The sequence below is a fragment of the Tiliqua scincoides genome, chromosome 5 (assembly GCF_035046505.1).
Source record: "Tiliqua scincoides isolate rTilSci1 chromosome 5, rTilSci1.hap2, whole genome shotgun sequence".
NCBI classification, from domain to species: Eukaryota; Metazoa; Chordata; class Lepidosauria; order Squamata; family Scincidae; genus Tiliqua; species Tiliqua scincoides.
This window is the reverse complement of record NC_089825.1, coordinates 117278957-117295112: the sequence shown is the minus strand read 5'-3', so window position 1 is coordinate 117295112 and position 16156 is coordinate 117278957. Positions and strand designations below refer to the sequence as shown.

General features: G+C 44.7%; 1 protein-coding gene across 1 annotated transcript; it reads right to left on the bottom strand.

The window, feature by feature from the left end:
- Positions 1 to 3143: 3143 nt before the first annotated feature.
- LOC136653402 (vomeronasal type-2 receptor 26-like) lies at positions 3144 to 13011 on the bottom strand. The gene is made up of 5 exons (XM_066630306.1): positions 12948 to 13011; positions 11368 to 11612; positions 7372 to 7590; positions 4631 to 4757; positions 3144 to 4045 (listed from the first exon to the last, which is right to left on the bottom strand). Exons 1-5 carry the CDS (start codon positions 13009 to 13011, stop codon positions 3144 to 3146), a joined length of 1557 nt encoding a protein of 518 aa, XP_066486403.1.
- Between the last annotated feature and the right edge of the window lie 3145 nt (positions 13012 to 16156).

Genomic DNA, 16156 nt, shown 5'->3' with positions numbered 1-16156 from the left:
GGTTCAGAAACCCCATTCCTTAACCATTACACTATCCCAGAGATGGCGCCCCCCAAAGTACCACTCACTTGCCTTCGCAGGTTCACCCCCTCTGTGCTAAAAATGAAACAAAGAGAGGGACTTCCTGGTTTTCCAGCAGCATGCAAGTAGCAAGTCAAACAGAGGAACAGTCTTCTTGCTTGAGAAGGCAGATCACTGCAGTTTGCACTTGCAGCCAGTGGGGGAAGTGGCAGCAGCTTATTCAGGGTCCAAGTTATCCTGTATCTGCTCTCCTTGGAGCTCTCAAAATGTGCCACGGATACAACCCACATCAGCTAGCCTCATGAACTGGCAAGCGCTGAACTGCACCGCTGTTCACAGAGAAAGATGTTGCACAACACGTAAATATGTGTGTGCCCCAATACCTACATATGTAATAGTGTACCTGTTAAATTCACAGAACAGTCTGCCGCTTTCACGCAGGTTCAATCCAGAACTTCCTTCAATAATTGGCTAGGCACATCATTACAAATGAAACAAACTCTCACTGATTTTCAGATAACCTTTCCTTCCTTCAAAACCTTGGTAAACATGGTCTTGCAAGGGTAGAGAGCTTGGGGACAGGTTTTAGCTCAGTGGCATGGTGTGCTGAAGAGGACCTAGGGTTATGTGCTGAAATGTTTCTCGGGTATCTGTTATATTGGCCACATCAGCTTTTTCTACCTAAACATCATGTGCACTTAGAGGTTGCAACAGAACACAACAAGACCACTGTGTCCCCTCTCTATGGTGTGAGCATTTGGGCAGGCAGATAGAGAGCACAATTTTGTCACCACTGTGCCACGTTCCTGGCACTTTCCAAGGGCCAGAAGTGACATCATTAAGCAAGAAGTGACATCATTCAGCTGATGATGGGCAGAAATAAGCACTTTGTTAAGAACATAAGAAGAGCCCTGCTGGTTCAGGCCAGAGGCCCATCTAGTCCAGTTGTACCTCACCTGTATCTCACGGTGGCCCACCAAATGCCCCAGGGAGCACACAAGACAACAGAAACAACCTGCGTGCATCCTGTTGCCCTCCACTGCATCTGGCAATCAGAGGCAGCCTGCCTCTAAAACCAAGAGCTTGCACATATCTACTGACTTGTAAGCCGTAATGAACTTTTCCTCCAGAAATGTGTCCAATCCCTTCTTCGAGGCATCCAGGCAAGACGCCATCACTACTTCCTGTGGCAAAGAGTTCCACAAACTAATTGGAGAACTCCAACACACACAACCCCTGGCAGCAGCCCCATTTTTTTCCAGTGTTGGCTTTTTAGAGGGGGAGACTTGACTCGAGTTCTTTAGAGTCATGAAAGGGCATGCTGGTAATTTCTTTTATTATTATTATTATTATTATTATTATTATTATTATTATTATTATTATTATTATTATTATTATTATTATATCTTCATTTTTTTAAAAAAATGGTAATTATTCATATGCATTCAGTAGGCAAAATGATCAGTAGATGATGCAGAAAACATTAATAACATGAAGCATGAAAGCATTGAACAGGGTGTTTCTGTGAATGTGGTTGGTAATACTGCAAGGATTCCTGAGTTCACCAACTGAGTGGCTGCCCACAAGAATATGATACTGAATTCCCTTTCCAAATGTTCCCATTCTAATGCATTTTTTTCTGAAATTCTAATGCATTTTTTTCTGAAATCTGAAGGGAGAAAGGAAGTGTGAAGGAAGTGTTACAGCCCCATATCCCATAAACAGAGACACTCTACCTGTGGAACCTTATAGATATCCAAGGCAATTGCCACATGAAGAGAGACTTGGGAGTCCAGTCCCCCAATGACTGCTGTCAGCTTATGCTGGATGTCACACTTGTAGTTGGGGACAAATCTCTCCAGAGAAGATAGAAGCAGCATCGTGACATGATAGGTCCATTTTGTGCTGAAATAGTTGTCATAGATGTGGAAGCCCAGAGTGACATTGGGTAAGATGTGGGGATTCTCATTGATCTCCTTCACTGCAAATGCCAAGTCCAGGACATGCTGGTAATGTTTTGTTATTATCCTAGAATGAGAGTTGCATTCTTTATCAGAGAGGTATTCCAAACCATAGCTTAATTATTGAAGCTGGGTACTGCACAAGTTTAAAGCTTTTCTCATTTTTTTTTATGTATGTATTTTTTTTTATGTATGTATTTTTTTTTATGTATGTATGCAGTGACAGTATTAAAGAAGATTCCTTGTACTGTACTGCTATGTTGCAAGCACTCAGCTCCTACTATTCGAGAGGGTGTCTCCTGGGTCCTAAATCTCTCAATTGGCGGGGGGGGGGCGTGCGAGACATGAGGCTTGCTGCCTGGGGTCCTACACCCCCAGCCCACCTAGCGGTCTGAGGAAGCTTTCTTGTTTCCATCCATCTATTTAGGCCATTTCTGCCCAACGTTGCATATACGTAACAGGGACCAAATGCGTACACTTGTGGGCCGGGCAAAAATGGGTTCAGTTATGGAAGAGTTGGAGGTAAAATGTCTACCTGTGCCCATCTTGTAAATCTTAAAAATTGGGAGGGGGCTTGTGAACATAATCCTTCTTCCCCTCTGAATGTTCCCAGAATAAAGATGGTGTAAATGGTGCTTGTAAGTTTGAGTGAATGAGAGCAAGGAGAACTGTTGCAATTTTGAGAAAGGTGCCACGAAACGTGATGGAGAAGAGTCACCCATTCTTGAAAAAATAAAACACTTTCAATATGATTTGGAATTGTGCCTCTGAGGACAAGAATGATATATTTAACCTTTTCCCCAATGAAGATTTGCTGATGAAAAATTACAATTCCATTGAGTACACGGAGGAAGATTTTCAGGCATGACATATATGTTTTAACAGAGTCTCACTAGATCGATATACACCCAGTCACTGAGCCATGACATTGGCCACCACTCAGTTCCTAAGTAATAAATAGTAGCAATTAAGTAGTAGTTTCTCTTTAAAGAAATGTTTATTAAGCTATCTACATGCATATTTAATATAGGGAGCATTTTGGAGTCCTTCAAGAAAGATCTATATATGGTAACTGCTGGGACAGAAACTCTCACAGATAGTGTTTTGTACAGTGTTTTGTACACACACACAAGGTCAAAGAACACCAAAGCGTGAAATGCTTCAGTCTTTTCTTCTTGTTAGTTTTTCTCTGTTGTTCAGCTCAGGTCTCAGCACAATGATGTAACATTTGGGGAAAAAGATCCAGCCCAGCAGACCAGCACTGGAGGCCACGATAGAGAAGATCTCCACAGCTACCATGTATTTTCCTTTGGTGCTTAGGTAGGTTGGGACAAAGGAAAGCCAAACACTGCAAAAGACCAGCATGCTGAAAGTGATGAACTTGGCTTCATTGAAGCTGTCAGGAAGTTTTCTGGCAAGGAATGCCACCGTGAAACTGCCAATAGCCAAGAAGCCCATATAGCCCAAGACACAGTAAAACATAGTTACAGACCCTTCATTACATTCCAATACAATTTCCATAAGCACTGAGTGTGTGTCAGTGTCTGGGAAAGGAGGGGAAGTTGTGAACCACAAAATACATATGCAGGTCTGAATAAGAGAGCAGGAACCAACAATGGATGTGGACAGTCTTGTCCCCACCCACTTCCTCATCCTGTTTCCTGGCTTGGTTGCCATGAAAGCCAGAACTACCGTGATGGTCTTTGCCAACACGCAAGAAACAGCCACTGAGAAGATGATGCCAAAAGCAGCTTGTCGGAGGAGACACGTCACTGTCATGGGCCGTCCGATGAAGAGCAACACGCAGAGGAAGCAGAGCAGGAGGGAGATGAGGAGGGTGTAGGTGAGGTTGCGGTTGTTGGCTTTGACAATTGGAGTGTCGTGGTGTTTCACAAACGTTCTTAGTACCAGAGCTGTGACCAATGAAAGACAAAGAGCAATGAAAGCCAAACAGATCCCCAGAGGGTCTTCGTAGGACAAGAAGGCCACAGCCTTGGGAATACATGCATCTCTTTTTTGGCTCGGATAGCTTTCATCTGTGCATTCATAACAGTCATTCATGTCTACAGAGGAAAAGATGCGGTCTTGATTATACCAACATGCCATGAAAGTCCACAAAATACCATCATACCTAATCCTCTGACCAATAGCATTTCCAGTTGTGGGCTTAAATCAGTAATTTGGCTTATTAAAAGGGTACTTATCAATGAATTTTCTTTGATGCAGTACCAACTTTGGGTCACGGATAAGCATAAGAATTGCAATCAGTGAGGGAGCTACTCTTCGCCCTTGAAAGATTCATTTTGTCTTTTGATTTCACCCAAACCACTCACCATTCTTATTACAATTTTTTTTCCAGAATTAATTATAATTTTATTGACAGTAAATAGTGGTAACTTATGCATGTGCACATATACACATATTTACGTGAGACATCACATTATTTCTTCTTCATCAGCATTCTACCTTCTAACTGGGTTTAAGGATTGCAAAGGGGGTGTGTCCTGTGTTTAGTGGGAAGACCAAATTGATTTATATTATCCAGTGTAGCATTGTTCCCTGTGAAGGTGGAAGTAACCCTAGCATTTTCCTGATCTGATAGGATTACAGTCCTCCTGTTGGATACCTCTGTGCAGTCCATTTCTTACCCTTCTGGTCTGAAATCTTCCCTTCTGGACATGGGATGCAATCATAGCAGCAAAATGGTTCCCCTTCCTTCACTTTCTTGCTAAATCCAGGATGGCAGCTCTCACTACATACAGAACGAGGTTGAACCTGAAACATATGTGAAAGATGAGATGGAGAATCATGGGGAAAATGTGCTTTAAATCCTTAGCTTTCTGGAGCCTTTTTGTATTCATGAAAGAGATGAAGCATCTTAGCAATATGTGAATGGACTCAATATGGACCACTTGGTATACTATAAACAGTTGCTCTTTTTCTTTTGAAAACAGAAAGGAGCCAATCAGGGGACAGATTAGAGGAGGGTTGAGGGCAGTTCACCCAGAGGTTCAGGTGGGGAGCTGGAGACAGTATGGTGTTGGAAAGGCGTGATCTTGGCACATACCACATCCCCTCTGTCCTTCCCTAGCCCCCTGACTCTCTTCAGACTTACACCAGATAAGGAGCTGGTATAGGTCTGAGGATTCCTTGCAGGTGACCGACAGAGAGTTAAATATGATCTTAACCTATTTCTCTTGAGCCATCTTGTCTACTGTGGACCCAGCTTTACTGTGTAACATTATTACAATGCTATAAAAACTTATTAGTTTTCAAAAAAATTCCTATGTGAGTTCCACTGTTCATTGATTTGTCCGTGGTTCTCCAAAGTGCTCCATCACAAATCTGCAGCAGGTGCTACTGGATCTGAAATTTCAGGAGTTGGCCAAGTGGTTAGATCTTCCGATGGCTAATAACAGTTGACAGTGTCTCATGTGACCAACCCTTGACATTTGTCAGGGTCCCCCTGACTTACCTGGGGGAAACCTGGAGGGAACAGGCTTGCAGGGTGAGAGGGAAGCTCAAGGCAAGGAGGAGACCGGCCCCAAGGCCAGCAGCAGGTGGAGTACTGGCCTGGAGAGTCAGGAGAGGAAGAAGAGGGGAGGAACACTAGGCTCCAACCTTTTGGCTCTCACAAGCAGTGAGGGGAAGGGCCAGAAGAGGCCAGTCAGCCTTTTAACCCTCCCATGGAGGAAGGGGCGGGGCCTGGAGGGGCTGGTCATGAGCATAAAGCCCAGCTGGGCCAAGGATGAAGCCAGTCTGGGGCAGCTGGAGGGAGCAGAACCCAGCCTATGAACTAAAGACTGGCTAGGAGCCAAAAAGCCTTAGCAGCTGGGGGAGAAGGGCCCGGGTGATTCAACCCCCTTCCCTCCCCCCCACTCTCTGCTGAGGCCCCAGTGGCTGGGCCATTGCTCTGGGAGACAGAACCTCCAGGGCCCCGCCACTGCCTCTTGCAAATACAAGTGACCCTCCTCAAACCAGGACCCCACAACAGTCATGGGGTAATGTGAAACCAAGGCATTCAATACTTCCCCTCCTTTGTGTTGCCTCTCCTTCATTGCCCACCGCAGGAAACAGGACGGTTAACACTGAACACAATGAAACTAATTCACACACCTGCTTTGAGTGGAAATGATTAGTAGATGCAGAGAATGGAAGCATATTGGCATACCCCTGCTAATTGGGCAAGAGGCACTTTTTCAAGTGGGTGCTCGCTCCTCTTTTTAGCAGGGGGAGAGTAACTGGCCCACCTCACCCCAGCACTGTCTCTTCTAGTGGCTGTCTGCTGGTGTTCTTTTGCATCTTTTTAGATTGTGAGCCCTTTTGGGACAGGGAGCCATTTAGTTATTTGATTTTTCTCTGTAAACCGCTTTGTGAACTTTTAGTTGAAAAGCGGTATATAAATACTGTAATAATAATAATAATAATAATAATAATAATAATAATAATAATAATAATGAGCAGAAGCCATGCATTTTGAGCAACATTAACTTTGGTCCTAATGATGGAATTAGCTGAATGCTGAAGAACATTCATTTTGAGCTTAGATCCATTCACCAGAATAGCGATTTAGGGCGCAATCTGATCCTGCTCTGTTCCAGCAAGCCAATGGGCTTGTACTGTATCCAGTGCAGGATAGGGGCCCAAAGTGGCTCAGCCAGAGCTAAGGGGAAACTTTCCCCCTTATCTCTGGGTAAGGCACCCTGGCCCCTATGGGTCTGCTCAGACTTGCGCCATCTCCTGAGGTGGTACAAGTCCAAGGAGAGCAGAGCGGCTTCAAGCCACTCCGAACTCCCCGGGAACGGGGGTTGGAAACCGGCATAACTGCTGGATCCCAGCCTCGCCTCCCGCTCCCCACCCACCTGCCCCAGGGCCACCCACCACTCGACATCTCCCCGTCCCAGTATGCCTCCTCCCTGCCCACCCCAGAATCTTGTGTTGGCTGACGCAAGGCTTGGTGCCTCTGTCAGCACTGAGGATTATGTCATTCTCTGCAGGCTGGTGCACCTCTGCCGTGCCAGCCTAACCGACTCATGAGGAGGCACATTTCTGCCTCCTCCACATTTGTGCCTTATGGCATGTTTGTGACCCTCTTGGGTCAGCAAAAGGGACTTGCACTGGGCCAACGTGCAGTCTGGGTTGCACTGTTAAATAATATAGTCAGTCCCACTAAACTTTTCTGAATCCAATGCATGCAAGAGCACAGCAAGCAAGCCAAAAGCAGCTGGAGCATCAGCTGTTTTTTCAATGCATAAAATGTCTCCATCGTAGTAAGTATTTATAGGGAATTCTATTCCCTGAAAGTAACTTTGCATATCAAGGCCAAAACTTATATAGTGCTCATTCAGTACAGGAAGTCTTCCTGGACTTGCCAACAACATCATCCTACCTGATTAAACCATCTGTGCCATGTGATGGCATCTTCGTTGATGGTGAATGCCTGGTCTGAAGAAGCCTGGGGATCCATACTCCCAACTTTCACTCTATGAAAGGATTGATTGGAGGAAATAATCCAGTTGATAATATCAAATCCAGCAATTAACTCCCCATTGTGGTCAAAAGAAACTTTGTCCCCAGCACTGTTATTAAATGAGACGATTCTTAGGAACTAGATGGAAAAAGAACGTGTTGAAAGAACATGTAGAAAGCCTGCAGCTGGATATTTGAGATGATCATTTATTAATTTGCTTTATATTTTTTTTTTTTGTCTATTAGAATGTAGACTCAAAGGGCTTGGGACACAGCCTGCTTCATAGTTGTATATTTTTCTTTCACAAGGAAGTACTTGGTACTAAGTATTCTCCAATGATCTGCAGAATGATCACTGGTCAGTTTTGGGGCTGGCCAAGACTGATGGGAGAACACTGATGGAAGACTGATGGAAGACTTCCAGGACTGCTGGAAGAGGATGCAATGACTGAGGCACTTGTTTTTACTAACCCAGAGGCTACAAGCAAAACACTATATTCAAGGAAAACTACAGTGGGCACAATCCTATCTTGCGCAAGAACAGGCAAGCCAAGAGGCTTGTGCTGTATCCAGCGCAGGATAGGGGCCCAAAGTGGCTCAGCCAGAGGTAAGGGGAAACATTTCCCCTTACCTCTGGGTAAGGCACCCTGGTTCCTATGGGTCTCCTTAGACTTGGGCCACCTCCTGAGGTGGCGCAAGTTTGAGAAGGGCGGAGTGGCCTGAAGCTGCTCAGAGCTCCCCTGTAATGGGGGTTGCGATCTGGTATAACTGCCAGATCCCTGCCCCGCTCTCCACCTGCCTACCCCCAGAGCCACCCACTGCCTGCCCTCCCCCTGTCCCAGAATACCTCCCTCCTGCCTCCTCCCTGTCCATCCTGGAGTCTTGGGTTGGCTGAGCTTGGCTGACGCAAGACTTGGAGCCTCTGTTGGCGCAGAGGCTTCTGCCAGCCTCCGCAGGTCGGCGCGCCTCCGAGCACCGGACTTGCCAAATCATGAGGGACTTGTGCCAGCCCAACATGCAGTCTGGAGTGCGCTGTGTATCACTGAATAGAGGTTGTTACTCATATGAGAAGTTTATAGAGAAGAGGGAGAAGAACAGAGATACGTGTTCAAAAGAGTCAATTCTGCATTTCTGTCTACAAGTGCTCAGAAAGAAAATGGGAAATGGGACAAAGGAAGAATTTTGAACACAGTTTATTTAGAGATGGGCCTGCTATAATCGTTAATTCATGGTGTTTTGCTGCATGAGGAGGCTGAGTTCATTACCTGCCACAACTGCTGGTTCCAGAGCTTCAGTTCCCTTCCTTCAAGTAGGATTTTGTGTGGGTATGTAGACGACGACAGGGCATGTAAAGCACGAGCCACAGCATGGACAGCATTGTAAACACTGTAGCTGTGTCCAAGCATGCTCATTTCAAAGAAGGGTCCTGGAAGGCTTCCGAGCTTCTCATACCCTGTGCAGATATCTTCATTCACTGTGCCTTGGTCTGAATCTGGGAAGACACAGTTGAATGCATTTTGCCAGAAACTTCTGATAAAGCCATCTCCATTGGTGCTGAATGGGTTTCTGCTCTCAAGAAACTGGTGAAATCCTGGTGGATCCGTGGTGTGCATTGTGAAGGATATTGCACCATGGAATATTTCTGCATTCCAAATCCTTTGATAGGGATTCAGTACAAACTCTATCTGGGCAGTCAGTAGGAAAACTTTACCTTTTCCACTATTTGTCATGTGTTCCTGTTCTGATAGATACGGCAACCATCTCAGAATTGTCATAAAATTTGATTCTCCATAGACAACGACTACGTTTGCTTTAGCGTCCATGATTATATCGTGGATTTTTGCCACTTGTTGGAACATCTCACTTATTTCAGAGACAAAAGTCATTCGGGGGATTTGTTTTACGAAGGCAATGCAGATGCCTCTCTGGGAAAACACTGGAGACACCATCTGCACAAATCTTTCTCCGTCTTCATTTTCCACAGTAACAAGTCCAATCCACGTCCAGCTGAAATGCAGAAGTAAAGAGAGAATCCCTGCATACTGAAGGGCTTCCTTGGGGACCATCTGGAAGAAGGGCAGTCCTGGGGTTTTATCATCCATTTGTGGAGCAGGGCCATAGATGAACTAATGAAAAATGGCCAGGTGGGGCCAAGAAAAAAAAAATAGCATTTATATGACTTTTTTCAAGAATTTAAAACACTTCATGTACATTGTGTTTTAGCAATCTTTTCAACAACTTTGTCGAGAGTGTTATTGTTACTATTCGCTTGTTACTGACAAGTATCTGAAGCTGAGAGAACAGTGGCTTTCATGACAACACTAAGGGCGCAATCCTAACCCCTTATGTCAGTGCTTTCTAGCACTGGCATAGCAGTGCCAATGCATCCTGCAGTTGGGTGTCAGTCATGGAGACGTCCTCAGGGAATGTTTGTTCCCTTACCTTACAGCTGCATTGCCCTTATGTCAGTGCTGGAAAGATATGGAAGTTCTGAGGCAGGTAATATCCTGAACCCACAACACACTAACAGCACAATCCTAACCCTAATCCTAATGGAAGTTCTGAGGCAGGTAATATCCTGAACCCACAACACACTAACAGCACAATCCTAACCCCTTATGTCAGTGCTGGAAAGCACTGACATAAGGGGTTAGGATTGTGCTGTTAGTGTGTTGTGGGTTCAGGATATTACCTGCCTCAGAACTTCCATTCCATATCGACTACACAAGATTCAGGAGCCGCATAACATAGAATGCCAGCTGCACTTCAAATACAAACACTCCAACACCCTTATCTGATGTCATTATACCTTCAGAACTTCAACGACTGATGACTGTATGTGAGGAGCATAGCAAGGAGGGGAATGACCTGCTTCAAGAAGGGGGTGCTTTCATTGTTGCTTGCAATGGGGGTGGCAAGTCTATAGTGAAAGGTGTTCTAATTCTGCCACATTGGGCACTTTGCAATCTGCCACTGATGCAACTCGCATGTGCACACGAGGGCCCTGGGTAATCCCACATTAAGAGAATAAGATGTTCACAATGCAGTAAATTCTTGCTTACATTTCCTCACAATCATATCCATGCCTACTGAGAAGTAAATTTCATTGTATCCAGTAGGGCAGTGGTTCTCTAACTGGCGAGTCGCCACCCACCAGTTTGTGTAATGCTTCCCCCGTCCCTTTAAGGTGCAGGGGAAGAGGAAAGGCAGGGAAGCGATCCCCAGGATTGTGTCCCTAAAGGGAGTGAAGTGGGAGTGTTTTCACTTACTTGGACTCAGTGAGGGCTGCTGGAGTCTGCTGGAGATGCAGGGAGCCCTGTGCAACACTTCACAGAGCTTCCTGAGGTTTGGAATCTTGAAACAGAGTGATTGCAATGCACCTCATTGAACAAGTGATCTTTATTCAAAAAGATGTTTCCTTTCTTCAAAAGATCACTCATCCTCTCTTTCAAAAGGTATATTGGTGGCTTACAGTATGACTTACTGATCCCCAAGAATAAAGCTACAACATTGCTACATTCCACCCCAGCAATAAAATAGTCGCCCCTCCCTTTGATGTTCCTGGATTGGCATGGTTCTATCTGCATAGCATGGTTCAAATTATATACCAGGAACTGTAAATGAATGAAGCATTAAGTATGCCAAGTGAACCATATACAAAGCAGAATAGCATCAAGCATGAAAGCACTGATTGGCATGTTTCTGTGAAATTGACCTGTAATACTGCAGAAATGCATGGCTTCCTCAACTCCATAGCTACCCAGAACAATAAGAATGAATCCTCATTATAGTTTTTTTCCCTATTCTGGTTCATAGGTCCACTACTCCAAACCGCAAAGTCTGGAATAACAGTGGACATATGAATGAAGCCTTAAATTCTCATAGAGCTGTAAGCAAAGACACCAGAGTATCCTACCTGTGGAACTTTGTAGATATCCAAGACACTTGCCACATGACGGGAGATTTGGGAGTCCAGTCCTCCAATGACCACTATCAGGTTGTGCTGCATGTCACATTTATAGTTGGGGACAAATCTCTCCAGGGAAGACAGAAGCAGCATTGTGACATGATAGGACCACTTGTCACTGAAGTAGCTGTCATAGATGTGGAATCCCAAAGTGACGTTGGGTAAGATGTGGGGATTCTCATTGATCTCCTTCACTGCAAATGCCACAGCCAGGATGTGTTGGTAATGTTTTGTTATTGTCCTAGAATGAGAGTTTCATTCTTTATCAGGAAAGTGTTCCAAACCATAATAGAATGAATGAAACTGGGTATTGCATGTGTTGAAACCCTTTTCTTTTTTTAACATCATATGCCTTGCCTTTTATGAAGAGGTGTAGGCCCCATCATACAAAGGACAACATGTGTTTCACCTTTCAGATGGTGTAGTTGTAGTGTTACATTAGAAAGAGAAGGGCAGAAGAAGATGTCATGAAACACAGCAAGTAGCAACCAATCCCTATTGGTATCAAATGTCAGGAAGATACTAACAGGGTGATTGGAATGATGACACGAAAGACCACTATTATTATTATTATTATTATTATTATTATTATTATTATTATTATTATTATTATTATTATTATTAACAGTATTTATATACCGCTTTTCAACTGAAAGTTCACAAAGCGGTTTACAGAGAAAAATCAAATAACTAAATGGTTCTACACTACAATGTACTTCACATGAAATAAGATCAAGTTCACTCTTTTAAAAAGTTCAAATATTTAAGTTTCAGATATCGAGATGCATAGTTTGGGTAGTATCTTCGTCAAAGAAAGGTACCCCTGTGCCCTCTTCCTGAATGCCGCTCTACAAAAAGCAGTGTTATGTAATAATCTGGTTTGGGTCAGTCAGTCAGTCTGTCTGGTGAATGTGATGTGATGTGAGAAAGCAATTGATGGAAGAAGAAAAACAAGTGAGGAAAAAAATAAATTGTTATACAAAGAAGTCAACTAATGTTTAGAAGCATCTATGGAGTGACTTTCCTTCTCTGTGTTTCTACTCTTCAGAACTTCCTTCATGCAATTAACCTTTTCTGCAGTCAGTCTAAGAGCCACTGTTTTGTGCCTGCAGCTCTTAGGGCACAATCCTAACCCACTTTCTAGCACCGGCATAAGGGCAATGCTGCTCCGAGGGAAGGGAACAAACATTCCCTTACTTTGAGGAGGGCTCTGTGAGTGCCATCCAACTGCAGGATGCAGCACACGTCCTATTGGCACAGCTATGCCAGCGCTGAAAAGTTGGTTAGCATTTGGGCCTTAAGGTCTGAGCTTAAGTGATGAATTATTTCATCACTCAAGTGATGAAATAAATGGATAGAAGAACAAACTTCTTACGTCAGGTGTTCGAGTAATGTTGGTGGGGGTTCTTCGGTGAAGTCTATTGAATCGGCAAGAATGAAGGATTGAGAAGCAACCCCTCCGATGATGAGATCTCCCGGCTGATGATACATGTGGAGTGGAGGGTGTGGATCACGGACTTGGCACTTACCAATGTGAGCCTTGCAGGCCCACAGAAGCAGCACTTCCAGAGACAGCAACACAAATGCCAGCATCCTAAGCACAGGACTTGCTCCTCACCCCCTAAGTAGAGTCTCCATATTTCCTCTCCCAAAATGAATGGTATTTTGTCTCCTAGAATACCTGGACTCTGGAATGTAGTGTCTAAAGTACCCAAGATACGTCTGATGGTTCCTTGCCTGTTTCTTGCCTTAGTTCTAAATGGTAGTTCTGGGAATATTTATCATGTCCATCCTTGTCTTTACTGAACGTTTTCCCAGCTGCCACTGAAACTTCATAGAATTTTTTTTAACAAGTACCTGAGTTAATTACAGTCTGTTAAGATAATTAAACAAAAAAAAGCTGTTAGTTCATAATTGGTGCTCCCTGTGGAATTGATGAAGAAAATGATTTTTGGTTCTGAAGTGTCAACATATGTATTGTTTAAGAGTGAGGGACATGTAGGTTTGGAATGACCTACAGCAAGTTCAGGACACCCAAGAATAATACTCTATTGCAGTGGTTTCCTAACTTTCCAGCACAGCCACCCACCTTGTCCTCCACAGTGGGTTGCATCATGATGTTCATTGCAAGGCCTTCTCAGGAGGCCTCTTTTGGGCCACACTGAGCCAGCAATGCACACTATTGACCTGTGTGGGCCTCAAAATGGCCCACAGAAGTGAAGAGAAGCGACTTCCGGTTAAACTGGAAGTTGTGTCCAAAAACTGGAAGCCACTTTCAGAGCTTCTTCAGGACATTCCAAGGCCTGTGGAGGCCAATAGATTGGATCGCTGGCCCAGCATGTCCTAGAAGAGGTCTCTGGGGCTTTCCATTGCTTCTGGAATGGCTGTAATTTGGAGCCGACCAGAAGTAGTTTGGACAGGGGGGGAACCCATGACCCACTACACCCACCAGTAAGTTATGAACCAGACTTTGGGAAACTATGGTCTATGGCAGCCATATTTTCAACCACTATATTTTGGCACACTGGTGGTCTGCAGGTGTGACACAGGAGTTTGGGGGAGGGTAATTTATTAGTAGGGCCATGGGGGGATGTGAGCCCCCCACCAGCAGCAGCGTGTGCCTTGTCAATTGTCAGAAAACCGATGGGATGCCTTGACAACTTTAGTACCTTGTCAGTGGGCCGAGAGGCGAAAAAAGGTTGAAAATCACTGGTCTATGGTCTGAAAGTCAAGGAAGACTGTATATGTTCATGAAAGGGCCGTGTTTCTGGCAGTGCTTTTTAACCACCTGTAACATGCACACATGCAGGAAAAACAATGTGAGGATGCTCAGGTTCTGTGTATTGGCCAGTGGTATAGCTGTAGTTTAGCAGGAAAAAGACTACAGAGAATTAGGTGATAAATGCAGAAACAACAGGATTAATTATAGAACCATAAGGAAAATAAAAACAATGATTCATAAAACAGTGCCCAGCTGAACACACTCATTCAGCTAGACAAAAAAAAATCTATTTCCACACATTCTTTTGCAATGTGACCCCATGTATAAGATGTGTAAGATGAGTCTGAAGGTAAGTCCTGGCATACAGTCAGGGAGTAGACTTTGGGCCAAATCCTATCCAATCTTCCAGCACTGGTGCAGCTCTGCCAACAGGGCATGCGCTGCATCCTGAAGTTGGGGGGGGGGCTTTCACAGAGGCCTCCTCTAGCTAAGGGAATGCTTGCTCCCTTTCCTCGGGGCTGCATTGTGTCTGCACCAGCATTGGGAAATTGGATAGGATTGGGCCCTTAGGATCCAATCCTAACCATCCTTGCTCTTCAAGTTAAGGGAATGCTGGGTCTCTTATCCTGGCTTTGCATTGCGGCTGTATTGGTACTGGAAAGTTGGGTAGGATGGAGACTACAACAATGAGGGAAGCAGGGCAAGGGAGCCACACTGCTTTTCTGGAGTGAAGGGGCACATAGAGAAGTGGTCACAAAGGTTTGCCGGCCAGCCTGGGCTGGTTCAGTGGCTTCAGTTTCTCTCTAGGGATAAGGAAAGAGAAAGGTTGGAAATAAGAAGGGGGTGCGGGGTCTACAAATCTTGGGAGATGACTAGCCTAGTCATCCTTGGATGGCAGCTGGAATCAGGGTGGCTTGTTGCAGCACCAGCAGGTTAATGCTCCACATGACAGGATAGTGGGCAAAGAACAGGAACACAAAGGTCTGGGAACCTAGGCTTTTATAAGGGTGCAATCCTAACCCCTTATGCCAGTGTTTTCCAGCAGTGACATAAGGGCAATGCAGCTCTGAGGGAAGGGAACAAACATTTCCTTGCTTTGAGGAGGCCTTCATGAGTGACACCCAACTGCAGGATGCAGCACACATCCCATTGGCACCGCTATGCCAAGTGCTGGAAAGCACTGACATCAGGGGTTAGGATTGCGCCCCAAGTTATTTCATACTTCTGTACTTCTATACTTTTAAGTTTATTTTATACTTCTGGGATCCTTTGTGGAGTTAACTAATCAGAGGACCCCCCCCCCCACCTGCCATGTTAGATGAGAACCCTTGCTAGGTTCTGCATTTATCTTTCACATCCAGTTGAAGTTGTGGTGTCAGCTTAGGCGTCTGATATTTTGTAAAGAGAACTTCTGAATTGAATTCCAGTCATGGGTATGGGGAAGACAGTTAGAGTAAAGGATTCTTCTTTAACTTTATCAAACTTTTTTTTTTCCATTTTCAAAAATGTTTACATTTTTGGTTAGAGAAAAAAAGTCCTTGTTATTTTTCTGCCTAGAAATTGTTTCATCCATAGCAAGGGTGCTCAAACCCCGGCCTGGGGGCCATTTGCAGCCCTCGAGGACCCCCCAATCCAGTCCACAGGGAGCCTCCAGTCTCCAATGAGCCTCTGGCCCTCCAGAGACTTGCTGGAGCCCATGCTGGATCAATGCAACTGCTCTCAGCATGAGGGCGACTGTTCAACCTCTTGCGTGAGCTGCAGGCCAAGGGCTCCCTCCACTGTTTGCTCTTTCACATCTGTAAAGCAGCAGCAGCAGTGAAGGAAAGATCGGTCTTGCTTTGTGCATGGCCTTTTATAGGCCTTGAACTATTCATTCATTCATATAAGTTCCATCTCTGGTATATTCATTTATGTAAATTTATTCAAATTTTTAATGCAAATTAATTCATCCCCCCCCCCCCCGGCACCTGACATAGTGTCAGAGAGATGATGTGGCCCTCCTGCCAACAAGTCTGG

Excerpts from the sequence above, each read along its gene's own strand:
- LOC136653402 (XM_066630306.1), bottom strand. The coding sequence starts at position 13,011 with ATGCTGGCATTTGTGTTGCTGTCTCTGGAAGTGCTGCTTCTGTGGGCC. Across the intron at positions 7,591-11,367 it reads ATATCTACAAAGTTCCACAG|TTCCTAAGAATCGTCTCATT; the intron begins GTAGGATACTCT and ends TTTTCCATCTAG. Across the intron at positions 4,758-7,371 it reads GGCACAGATGGTTTAATCAG|GTTCAACCTCGTTCTGTATG; the intron begins GTAGGATGATGT and ends CATATGTTTCAG.